Genomic DNA, 13,089 nt, shown 5'->3' on the forward strand with positions numbered 1-13,089 from the left:
GCCCTTCCCATATCTCAGCTTCAAGCAAACAAAGTCAACTTGATTCAGAATGAATCCAAACCACATGCATGTACCCCACCCAAAGCAGTCTCATTCATTCTTGCCAATTAAAAAAAATATATATATAGTTGAGCTGGCTTTCCTTCAGCTCCAAAACAGTCTGGGCTAACCCCCATCTTCCTCCTAAAGAAGAATGGCTCCAGCTACTATTTGTGTCACTGTATGTTCACACAGCTTGCAAAACTCCCAATACCCCAGAGACTGCAGAAGTAATTTGTACCCTGAACTTGAACCTGGGGGCTTGCAGCACAATTAAATGTGTACCAGGGTGGACAAGTCAGTCAGAATCTCTCCAAAGGCATGTTTACTTTGCTCCTCTTTGGGAAGAAAAGGGGTGGGGGTGTTGGGTAGATAAAGACTATTGGCACATTTGAGGCTTCAACAAAGTCAAGCTACATCGAACAGCTCATGTAATTACAGGCACATTCCCCGACCCAAGATACTGCTCTGTGAACCTCCCACTTTACACATACAGAATTCTGCTCTGTCATTCCGTCTGCAGTTTTTGCTGCAGCCCTTCCTGCCACCCTTCCCACAGATTTCTGTTGAAGCAGGTGGAGGGGGAGGGGGAGGGAACCTAGAGTGTGGTGGTAGATAAAGAAGGTTGAAGAGAAGAAGCTACACCAAAAGGGAGCCTCTCTTTGGGGAGGAGAGGGAGGATACATTTTGCATTACCTAGGGAAGGCAGATGGGGGAGAAACAGGAACGCAGGAGGAGAAGGAAACTAAATAAAGAGCACCAACGACCCCTGAGGGCAAAGCACAGGCTCTCCGAGGCACTCACTCAGGCTGCCCAGCTGTCGGATGACATTTGCCAGGGTGATGTTGGTCACGCATTCCAGCTCGCTTCTAACGCTAGGCAACGTCTGACGGCACAGGTGCCTTGGCTCGATGTTCCTTGTTACTAACGGCATGGTGGACCTGCTTCAGGCAATGTTCTGAATGATGAAAAACAACCTAAAAAAGAAATAACAGGAAAGTATTACTCAACCACAAATTCCAGGCACACTAGGGCTGTGTGAATCTTTTTTGTTTTTTTTTTTGTCTTACCCTGATCTAAAACAGCTTTAAAAAAAAAAACCTTCACTCCTCCTATCTTTCTTTTTCTTTCATTTTTAAGTCCTCCCTCCCCTGCCCTTTTTAAGGTTTGCTATTAGAAGATCTGCTGTGTAAGTTTAGAAATTCTGGACTGATGACTGCTGCCTAAGGTACAGAGGCAGCATAGAAACCTTAAAGCGCCAACTACTGCTCCAACCAACAAGAGTCCCCAGAGGCAAGGAGGCACGGTTAGAAAACAGCCCATTCAGCAGGCACTGGATGGTACAGATCCTATCCTTGGGGTGTTCATAACCAGCACAGATCAGATTCTGGGTCACCAATTATAAAGATCAAAAAAGAGCACTGTCACCTGATAATCTCCACAATGAAATCAAGCTGCCAATAGTGATCGATATACATTAGGATATAACTTTTCCAGTCCTTCCTTGGTGAATGGCTGTTAATGTATGACTAATACTAATGCCAGTATTAAGTTTAGTTTGTAAATTGACAGAATGAGAGAATATAAAGTAAAAATTTTACACATTCAATATGTCAAACATGATGCTGGGTAAACTGTGCTATAAAGTCCCTGGTGCTTTCTCTTCTACCCAACAGCTCCCTTTCTCACTTCCATCTGGTTCAACACACCTGGGCCAAAAGGCTCTAGAGACAGCAGGAAATGTCTGGAGCAGATCCGGAAACCTTCCAGTTACTGTTTCTTATCCGGTGGGCTGAGCCCCTTTCCCTAGGAAATTCCCCATTACTTCAGGTTCATGCTGAGCTATTGTTTTAGATTTAGATTACCAAATTCCTAGTTTTACAAGGATAGGAAAGGGTTTTAATTTCCACAAAATGGATGTGACTATAGTCAAGGCATGCTGGACTGGTTCTCTTCTCCATATCTTGTAAAACTAAAGAAATCGAAAACAGCCTAATGGTTTCATGCAGATTCACTTTAAACGAAAAGGTAAAGCATAAAGTTAATATATCTAAATCCTCAATTTTTTTTCTTATTTTTTATTCTTTTTTGAGATGGGGTCTCATTCTCTCACCCAGGCTGGAGTGCAGTGGTGCAGACTCAGCTCACTGCAACCTCCACCTCCTGGGCTCAAGCCAGCCTCCTGCCTCAGCCTCCCAAGTAGTTGGGACTACCGGCATGCACCACCACGCCCAGCTAATTTTTGTATTTTTTGTAGAGATGAGGTTTTGCCGTGTAGCCCAGACTGGTCTTGAACTCCTGACCTCAGCCTCCCAAAGTGCTGGGACTATAAGCGTAAGCCAATGCGCCCAGCCTTTTTGTTTTTTTGAGATGGGGCCTTGCTCTGTCATCCACTATGGAGCGCAATGGTGCGATCACAGCTCACTATAGCTTTGACCACCTGACTCAAATGATCCTTCCACCTTAGCCTTCTGAGTAGCTGGGCTAAGTCCCCAATATTATAAACTCCTTTTTTAAAAAAAAAAAAAAAAAAAGGCAAAACGGGTTTACTTACATCAAATCTTAAAACACCAGCTCATCACCAAAAAGTTGACTATGAATATAAAATGCTTAAACCAAACTAAACATTACAGACATATTGTCTGACCAAAAGAGAGAGAAAAAAAAAAAGCCTTTCAGGCTCAAAGCGGGAGTAGAACCCTTTGGAACAGACTGCTCCTTGTTATGGACATTCTGATCTGCTACAAGTAAAAATAAAACAGGAAGCCAGCAGCTTGGGGAACAAGATTTCCTGTCACCAACAGCAACAGCCCAAGAACCAAGAGAATCAGCTGTTTGCTTATAACTTTGAACCTCCCTTTAATAGTCACTGTGTGGCAGCTGTGCCTATCTTTGGGGTGCAGAGGTGTTTCCTGAATACTTGTCTACTGTCTAAGGAAATGATTTCCATTCCATTCCTCTGCGAAACTCCCCCTTTAACCTCAAGGGTTTTCTAGTTCCAAACCCTGAACTTTCCAATTTAACTCTTTCCCTCTTTTATTTAATGTAAGGGGTATCAGGTACTAAGATGCAATCTTCAGTACCACATGGTAAAAAGAGAGTTTAGAGCCTGGCGCGGTGGCTCATGCCTATAATCCCAGCACTTTGGGAGGCCGAGGCGGGTGGATCATGAGGTCAAGAGATTGAGACCATCCCGGTTAACATGGTGAAAACCCCGTCACTACTAAAAATACAAAAAATTAGCTGAGCATGGTGGTGTGTGCCTGTAATCCCAGCTACTCGGGAGGCTGAGGTAGGAGAATTGCTTGAACCCAGGAGGTGGAGGTTGCGGTAAGCCGAGATGCCGCCATTGCATTCCCGCCCAGGTAACAAGAGCGAAACTCTGTCTCAAAAAAAAAAAAAAAAAAAAAAAAAAAAAGAGTTTAGAACAGGAAAGGTGGGAGGAGGTTCCAAATGAAACAACCTTGCAGGGCTCTGAGCACCATCCTCTAGGTGTCCTTAGATTTCCAAATTTCAAACTTTCAAGATCAACCAGAAATTTGGTGTACAGCCAGGAATGATTGAAAACAGCCACTGTGGCTCTTCTACTGGTAATCATTTCAGTACTCATTCCAGCTTCTCAGAGGAGCTAAAAGAACCAGACTACCTTGAAATTCTGTGCTGAATGTGACCACTGATGGCATTCTGGACTTTCCCTCTGGATATCTAATAGAAACTAGATTCCAGATGGCTATATAAATTTCAGATTGAGTGTGGGGGGCAAATTCTAACACCTTGGTACTTTGTACCTTGGAAAAGCAGAACAAATGGAATTAACTCCATGTCCTCTGGTTGGGGTTTACCTGGAACCAAGTTTTCAAAAGCAAATGGTTAGAAAACAGCCCATTCAGCAGGCACTGGACAGTATAGATCCCATCCTATCCTTCTTCTTGTCAAAAAGGCCAGTTCCCACAACCAGTGGGAGAGTACTCAAGAAATAACAATATGTCAATATATACTAGAACAAAACAATTAGAAAAGTTTATCTGCTATTGTTTCAAAGCCACCAAAGAGGGACAAGATTCCTTGCTATGTGAAATTACATGCACCATTGCTCATTTTTCTTTTGGATAATCAAAGATTGGTATGCACAAGAAGTATGAAATTATTCATGATCTGAACCACAACAGTAACTTGACCAAGAAGAAAAAAAATCTTACATTCAGAAAATAATAAACTTAGAATTGGGCAAAAAGATTTCCAGGCTTTCTCTCTCACACCTCAAGTTGTAGAAAATGTACGGGCTTTATGAAGTCAAGACATTCTTGGGTTAGTACCCTGACTAGTACACCTTACTAACTGATCTGTGTGATCTTGGGGGCAATTTTCCTAGAGATATTAAATAATACATATAAAATAAAATACCCATTACAGGGCTTTAAAGTAAAAAAAAAAAAAAAAGGCAGTTATTTGTAGTTCCACAGTCCCTAGGCAAATCCTCCTGTAGAATAAATCCTATTCGTTGATAAATATTTTATCTTATTATTTATTTTAAGAAACAGGGTCTAACTCTGTCATCTGGGCCTCACTCTGTTTCCCAGGTTGGAGTGTGGTGGCACGATCATAGCTCACTGCAAGCTGAAACTCCTGAGCTCAAGTGATGCTCCCACCTCAGCCTCCCAAGTAGCTAGGACTATAGCCACATGCCACCATAACTGACTAATTTATTATTTTTTATAGAGATGGGGCCTTGGAGGTTGCAGTGAGCCAAGATCGTGTCACTGCACTACAGGGTGACAGAGTTAGACTCCTTTAAAAAAAAAAGAAAAAGAAATGGGGCCTTGCTATGCTGTCCAGGATGGTCTCTAACTCTGGGCCTCAAGCCATCTCCCCACCTTGGCCTCCCAAAATGCTGGGATTATAGGTGTGAGCCACCGTACCTGGTCCCTCATTGATAAATATTTAAAAATACTTTTTTTTTTTTTGAGACGGAGTTTTGCTCTTGTTACCCAGTCTGGATAAAAATACTTTTAACCATAGACATATTATGTGGTGGAATGAAATATTTATATTAAAAAAATTTAAAGACAAAACTAGCTTTCAAAGATATTCTTCCTGGAGTTTTTCCTGGCAGCTGCTTCCAGCTGTGATCCTGGACCTCTTGAAGAACATATACTATCTCTTTCTTCCAGTCTTTCATAACTGGATTCCTTATCTGAACCACAGAACAAAAAAGATGATTACAGTGACAGTTTTCTCAATTCTCCTCAAGACTGTACGTAACTAGCACCATTCTATGCATACTGGAGAAAAGTTAATATATTATATACGATGAATGCTTAATGACCTTAAGATTTAATTCTCTCATGGAACTCCAGTTGAGAAAGGCTTCTCTATGATCAGCAGCACTTTACTGGTATAGAGCACTAGGTGTTGGGGAACCACTGAATTAAGGAAGTAGATCAGGGCTACATTTGCATTTTAGACAAATCATTCTGCATAAGCACAGAAGATCAATTGGGAAACTTCAGCAGCTGAGAAGGAGAAAGGAGAAATGGAAAGGCCCACCACACCACAGCTAGCCAATAGGAGTGGAGAAACTAGATGGACTGCAGTTGCAGAGGTGAGTCTAGCCCTTCAGCCCTACCTGTTGCTCTCTTTAGTTTTATACAGTTATACTCACAAAGTGATAAAATGTATGTTTCTTTATTAAAAGTGTCAGAATGCTAGTGCCAATGAGGGAAACACAGAGAAAGTGAAGAAAACCAATGAAGTGGTGGTTCTTGGTCAAAAAGGGACATTCTGGATACATGAAAGAGTGGAATGCCCTGTCTTTATGGAATCAGTGAAGGTCTTTTTCAGACATCTTTTACTTTGATTAGGGAAATTACATACTATAGTGATATCTGCTAATTTGGGGATTTGAGAAGGTCTTACCTTGGGAGATGTTACATAGAAGAGGAATTAAATTAGAACTGCTGAGAATATAAAAGTTACAGGGAAGTAGATTTCAATTTATCTAGGTCATTTTAATGAGAATTGTCCTATAGTAGAATGGGTTATATTTAGATAAGGTTATGAGTTCTCTAGCCCCATCCTCTGGATGACCAGCTATCAGGCATATTGGGGGAGAAATTTCTAGCATTTAAGAAGGTGCTGGAAGGTCAGACTAGATGACCTCTACAATGCCTTCTAAATCAAAGATGTTACAATTTTTATTCTGGGCTTTAGTGTCCTCATCTACAAAATAAATGAACTAAGCTAAATAATCTATTAGAAGCTTCTCAGCTCTAAAATTTCTAGATTCTCTTCTACCCAAACTGCCATAAACTCCTCACGCAGCCAACATCCACTTGCATTCTGATCACACAATCAGAGGCACATTTAGGGCCCGTATAGAGGGGTGGATTATGGTCATGAATCAAGCTTCTTCTCCAGGTCTACATTTGTCTAGTTAGTAGGACCTATGAGATCCAGAATGGCCCAAAGGAAGTTCCAGACAAAGCCCTGAGGCTATTTAGACCCAAAAGGCTCCCAGACTGATCGGGAGTTAGCTACCCAAAAAATTCCAAAGGAAAAAATTGTCTTTTGGACCAGTTTCAGACATCCAGGCCAGACTCAGCAGCAACCCCATCTTCATCTGTAGCAAGTTTCAGCCTAAGGGACTTGAGAATGAGTCTGAAAACAAATAAAAGACTGCCAGGCCTTCCTAACCTTGGCCCGGCAGTATACTGACCAGTCTGGACTGTTAGAGCCATGATGGTATTCATGCTTTGAAATGCAAACTGGAGGCCAGGCGTGGTGGCTCACGCCTGTAATCCCAACACTTTCAGAGGCCAAGGCGGGTGGATCACGAGGTCAAGAGATCAATACCATCCTGGCCAACACATTGAAACCCCGTCTCTACCAAAAATACAAAAAAATTAGCTGGGCGCCGTGGCACACGCCTATGGTCCTAGCATCTCGGGAGGCTGAGGCGGAAGAATCGCTTGAACCCAGGAGGTGGAGGCTGCAGTGAGCTGAGATTACACCACTGCACTCCAGCCTGGTGACAGAGCAAGACTCTGTCTCAAAAAAAAAAAAAAAAAAGAAATGGAAACCAGATGAGGCCCTTTAAGGTCCCCTCAAACAGTGAGATTGTTGAAGTCTGTATATTTGAAGTTATCATGGAGTATTTTTATGTATTACATTTGGTCAGTATAAAGTTAAAAAGAGACTCTGGGGCCAGGGACAATGCCTCACACCTGTAATCCCAACACTTTGAGAGCTGAGGCCAGAAGTTTGCTTGAGCTCAGAAGTTGAAGACCAACCTGGGCAACAAAGTGAGACCCTGTCTCTGCAAAAAAATTTAAAAATTAGCTGGGTGTGTGGTGGTGTATGCCTATAGTCTCAGCTACTAGGGAAGCTGAGGTGAGAGGATCACTCGAACCCAGAAGGTTGAGGCTGCAGTGTGATGTGATTGTGCCACTGTGCTCCAGTTTGGGCAACAGAGACTCCAATATCCACCCTACTTTCTGAACTCTCATGATTCTGCTCCCAACAGCCTGGTGTAGGGTGGGGTGGGGTGAGGTGAGGTGGGGTGGGGTGAGGTGGGAGTTGGAGAGTGGAAGAAAATACAAAGGGATGGGTATCTGTGAGAGAAGGGAGGATGCACTCATCTGTGCCCTACACTCTGAATTCCGTACCAGGAGAGAAGACAGATGACTGCTCATTCTGGCTATGTTTATTACTAGCTGTTCATGACAAATAAACAATGCTGCATTTTGAGCCAAGGTCACTGATAACACCTGCAGATTTCTATGGTCACATCCAAAAAGCAAGCATATTTGAGCTATAGCAATAACCATCACAACAGAAATGCTTCTCAAGGCAGTTCCTCTTTGAAACGTACCCCAAAATGCTGATCAGCAGTAGCAGGGGATGGAACATGTGGGGATGTTGCATGTGTGGCAATTAAGACTTCTGCTTTCACTTCAGCGTTTCCCACTGTTCTATAGTTAACAGCACTTTGGATGGGGACATATGAGTAGAGGTTTACTTTGTAGTTTCCTCTTTCAAAAGATACATTTCTTTATGTTAAAGAATATGGCTGGGTGTGGTGGCTCACACCTGTAATCCTAATACTTTGGGAGGTTGAGAAAGGAGGACTGCTTGAGCCCAGGAATTCAAAACCAGCCTGGGCAACATAGCCAGACCTCATCTCTACTAAAAAAGATTAGCTACGTGTGGTGGCATGAAGCTGTAGCCCCAGCTACTCAGGGGACTGAGGCAGGAAGATTGCTCGAGCCTTGGAGATTGCAGAGAGTTATGTTCACGCCACTGCACTCCAGCCTGAGTGACAGCAAGACTCAAAAAGTCTTCTTTGTCTTAAAAAGAAGAAGAAAAAAGTATGCATTTCACCAGGTTCAAGACTTTCAGTTGTTAAGTTGAATAGTCATTTGACTTCAAAATGATAGACATACATGGTCTTACCGTAATTTAAGTCTGTATATTAAAATGTTTAAGTCTGTATATTAAAATGAATTTACTGTTGCATATAGCAGTCCTCATTACCATGCAGCAACTACAAGGAAGAACGCTTCATTATAGGCTTAGGCACCCACCCACTTCCTGTTGAAATACAGGGTGGGGCTGAACTAACAAATATAACCACACTCTCTCCAAGCACAAGGAATAACTGACAAATCCGTTTAGGTCACTAAAACAATGTCCAAAGGAGTTAGTAGGGCAGAAATGGAACTCCTGCAGTAGACACAAAATATCTGACTGGGAAAACTGAGAAAAAGAGCTTACTTGTGATCTAAAAGCAGGAGATACTTACAATTTCATAAAGGAATTACACAACAATTCTGTGCCTACATCCAATCAATGCAGGGATCTATCTTGTCTTGATATGGCTTTAAGACAGTGGCTGAGGAAAAAGAACTTCTAAAATCCAGTATCTTACTCCTTTAGCACAAGGTACATCCACGAAGGACCATTCACACCTGGTAATTCTATAACTTTTTATTATCTTTGGACGCAATAGAACATTTTGTTCTTACCTTTTTACACTTCACGGTCTAATCATAGTTTTGTTCTTAAAACTAAAATTGGGGGAATCTCTTTAACCTTCAAAATTGGTTTCTTCCAGTATTAAGTTTTTCATAGAAAACTGTCTTCTAAATGGCCAAAATTAGACTCTCCTTTTAGTAGGATCCATCTGGTTGTCCAAAAGAAAATACATTTAAACTGAGTTGGAAACCTGGATTGTAGCTCTTAGTCTAATGATGACTGGCAATTGGGGATAAAATTTCAATTCATCCCTCTAGTCCAGCTGTAAACTACACTAAAAATGCTTGAAAGTTCCTATATAAAACTGAGATTTTGTAGGCAAAGTATTCTTAACTCTGAGGAAAAGATTTACCCACATGAAGTATTTCTTTTATCTCCATCTTAACCCAATTCCCTGTTATGGATCCACTTATTTACATGGGATCTACACTGTGGTTACTGATCACTTTCAGTTACAAAGTTCATTTTACTTTCTCAGTCTAATGCCAATTTCTAGCAAAACCTGTATTCCCAAAATTGTATGGTTTGAAATACTTCAAACTACCTATCCTTTTACTTAGATTGGATAAACATAGATTATGAATAATTATACTCATAAATGGAGAAATCTTACCCTTTACTCCTAATAAGATACCGATTTCTTTCAACCATTGTCATCAACTGAATATTAAATTTACACAGGAGTTTAACATGAAAAACAACCAAGCTGCTCTGAAAAAACAAACAACCACACACAAAACAAAAAAAGTATAGTATCAAACCTCAACAAATCAGTTCACTAGATTACTAGAAATATGTCAATAACTCACACAAACCCCAGTAAAATACTGTTCACATTCAAACACTTCTTTTCACATTTATAGCCAATGACAAAAGAGAGTGCTTTCCAGTTGGTGGTACCCAGAAATTTGAGATTAGAGAATAGATACAAAATGCATTCCTCTGCAAGTACCCAGGAGGAACCCAAACATGGGCATGTATTCTCCCAAACGAACACCAAAAGTCCAATACACAGCTGGTTTTTATGTAAGGGTCTAACCCCATTTTACTATCATACTCTGGGATGGAGAAGATGGAGCTAGACTGTAACCTTTCGATCCCTGCAAGTAGCATTGAGTACTGTAGGCTAAACTTCCTTTGGACAAGGTACTAGAGTACCCACTGGTGGATTAGTTACAGTGGCAGGTTTGAAAATGGAAGAGGAAGGAAACAATAAGAGCTGAATTGCCCATCAGGCACTAAGTCTCAATTCATCTGGCTAGCTGTCTAACCATTTATTTTAATTTTTATGATGCCTTACTTCTTATTGCAAGCTTCTCTCTGCAGTAACTGCATCCTCTCTGGGATGGAAAGACCAAGAAAGAAGCCAACTTTACACAACTGAAAAAGGCCAGGGAAAAGAAGGTTACAGAGCAAAAACAAAAAGAAAATTCAGCAAAATGTTTTGCTGACACTTCAGGGCAATACAAACACACCGTGTGGTCATGGAGAAGGCAGAAGCCACAGTCCTGAGATGTAACTATTAATACACCAACTTGAGTGAGAAGAGAGACCAAGAAATCACAACTGTATGTGAGACAGGGAATGGAATTATGGAGCAAACTGCCATGTAATTCCATAGAAAAGTGACTATTCAATAGCCAGTTTTAACAAGAATTCCCGAAAAAGTATCACATATACATCTGTCAGTAATGGCCAAGCCACCAGCAACTGACTAAAAGTCAGCAGCAAAGGGCAGCTGTACATTTACTTCCTCTCACAAGGTCTAGTCAGCACTCAAAGCATGAGACTTACAAGCAAAAGCCCTTGAGCAGTGGGAAAAATAAGTATCTGTTTTTTCCTTTCGAACCTCAGTTTACTATGAAGTTGCCAAAGCCCTAAAAATCTAGCAAGCAGTGGGCAGAGCAAGAGCATGAACATTAGGAGATATAGGTGTGGGTTTCGCTTTACCACTGCCACATTTTAGCTCTGGAACCCTAGCAAGCAGTCTAATCTCTCAGTCTATTTCCTAGCCTGTTAAATTATTATGACCCCTAGTTTGTAAAGCTATTGTAAAGAAAAATGAAATAATGCGTGTATAAAATGTTTAGCCCGGTGCCTGACACAAAATAATTAAAGTAACAGTAGTATAATGGTAGTGGTGGTGATAGTAGCAGTAGCAGAATGATTAACAGCTATCTAGCACTTGCACTGTTCTAAATGTTCTATATATGGTTCTTTTAACCATTATACAATACTGTCTTAATAACTGCAGGTTGTATTAATGGTTAACTACTAATTATAGCACTCTTTATCAATCACTGAATATTTATCAAGAAGATACTAAAAGACACAAGGAAGTATAAAATCTCTTTCTTGACTCCAGGAGCTAATAATTTAGTTGAAGACAGATAAAACCACAGTTAAGTAACAATATAGCAAATAAACAGTTCAATTATCAAATGAATGATGTACTCAACAATGACAATAGAAAGGATGAAAAGATCACTGTGAACTAAAGGGGCTGAACAGACTCTCTGGAACCTTAAAGATCTAAACTGGGGCCGGGTGCAGTGACTTATGCTGTAATCCCAGCACTTTGGAAGGCGAAGTTGGAGGATTGCTTGAGCCCAGGAGTTCGAGATTAGCCTAGGTGACATGACAAGACTCTACAAAAAAATTTAAAAATCAGCCAGGTGTGGTGGTACACACCTGTAGTCCCATCTACTTGAGAAGCTGAGGCAGAAGAATTACTTTAATCCAGGAGGTTGAAGCTGCAATAAGCCAATATCTGCACCACTGCACTGTAGCCTTTGAAACACAGTGAGACTCTGTCTCAAAACACAAACAAACAAAAACCCCAAACCCAAGATCTGAACTGGGTAGAACTGAATGTGAAAAACAGAGGGGAAGGTTTTTCAAGGTGAGCTAATATGATAAACAGAAGTCCTGAACTTTACCACAGTATTTATGGAAAATTCATAATTCCAATGGATTTCTAACACATCAAATCTAAAATGCCACTTATTATAAGAGGCATTATAATTCAAGAGATGTTAAAATGGGGAGGGTACAGTGGCTCATGCCTGTAATCCAAGCACTTTGGGAGGCAAGGCGAGTGAATCACTTGAACTCAGGCTTTTGAGATCAGTCTGGGCAATGTGGTGAAATCCCATCTCTACGAAAAATACAAAAATTAGCTGAATGTGGTGATGCACACCTGTAGTCCCAGCTACTCAGGAGGCTGATATGGAAGGATCGTTTTAGCCCAGGAGGTCAAAGCTGCAGTGAGCAGTGATCGCACCACTGCACTCTAGCCTGGGTGTCAAAATAGAGATGTTAAAATGTGAGGAAAAAAATGTACACCTCAGAGTCAATAAAATATAAACATATTATTTTAGAGATAAGGTCTCACCATGTTACCTGGCTGAAATTTAGTGGCTCTTCATAGGTACAGTCTTAGTGCACTGAAGCCATGAACTTCTGAGCTCAAAAAATCCTCCGGCCTCAGAAGGTGGACATGGTAGGCTTCAAAAAAATCTCTCTAACTGGCTGGGTATGGTGGCTCATGCCTGTAATCTCAGCACTTTGGGAGGCCGAGGTAGATCACAAGGTCAAGAGATTGAGACATCCTGGCAAAATGGTGAAACCTTGTCTCTACTAAAAAATACAAAAATTAGCTGGGTGTGGTGGCGCATGCCTGTAGTCCCAGCTACTTGGGAGACTGAGGCAGGAGAATCACTTGAACCCGGGAGGCGGAGGTTGCAGTGAGCAGAGATCATGCCACTGCACTGCAGCCTGGCAAGAGAGCGAGACTCTGTCTCAAAAAAAAAAATCTCTCTAACCCTAAAATGCATCCTACAATTCGGACTTACAAGAGAATACAGTTATGTACTACATAACGTTTCAGTCAATAATGGACCATGATGGAGATCATACCCTCTTTTTTTTTTGATATGGGGGTCTTACTCTGTCACCCAGGCTGGAGTGAAGTGGCACGATCTCAGCTCACTGCAACCTCCCCTTCCTGGGCTCCAG

The 13,089-nt window shown here is 41.3% G+C and overlaps 1 protein-coding gene across 6 annotated transcripts in view; it reads right to left on the minus strand.

The window, feature by feature from the left end:
• Positions 1–13,089, minus strand: part of WASF2 (WASP family member 2) — an 84,954-nt gene that overhangs the window by 24,583 nt on the left and 47,282 nt on the right. For 5 of the 6 annotated variants that reach the window (XM_002750496.7, XM_078330844.1, XM_078330843.1 and 2 more), the window contains one exon: positions 844–1,016. In XM_002750496.7, coding sequence (XP_002750542.1) covers positions 844–973 — 130 coding nt within the window. In that variant the 5' untranslated portion in view covers positions 974–1,016. Of the gene's footprint in view, positions 1–843; positions 1,017–1,109; positions 1,307–13,089 lie in introns of those variants that run through there. The other variant, XM_078330846.1, reaches the window with a different exon arrangement.

The sequence above is a fragment of the Callithrix jacchus genome, chromosome 7 (genome assembly GCF_049354715.1).
Source record: "Callithrix jacchus isolate 240 chromosome 7, calJac240_pri, whole genome shotgun sequence".
Taxonomy (NCBI): domain Eukaryota; kingdom Metazoa; phylum Chordata; class Mammalia; order Primates; family Cebidae; genus Callithrix; species Callithrix jacchus.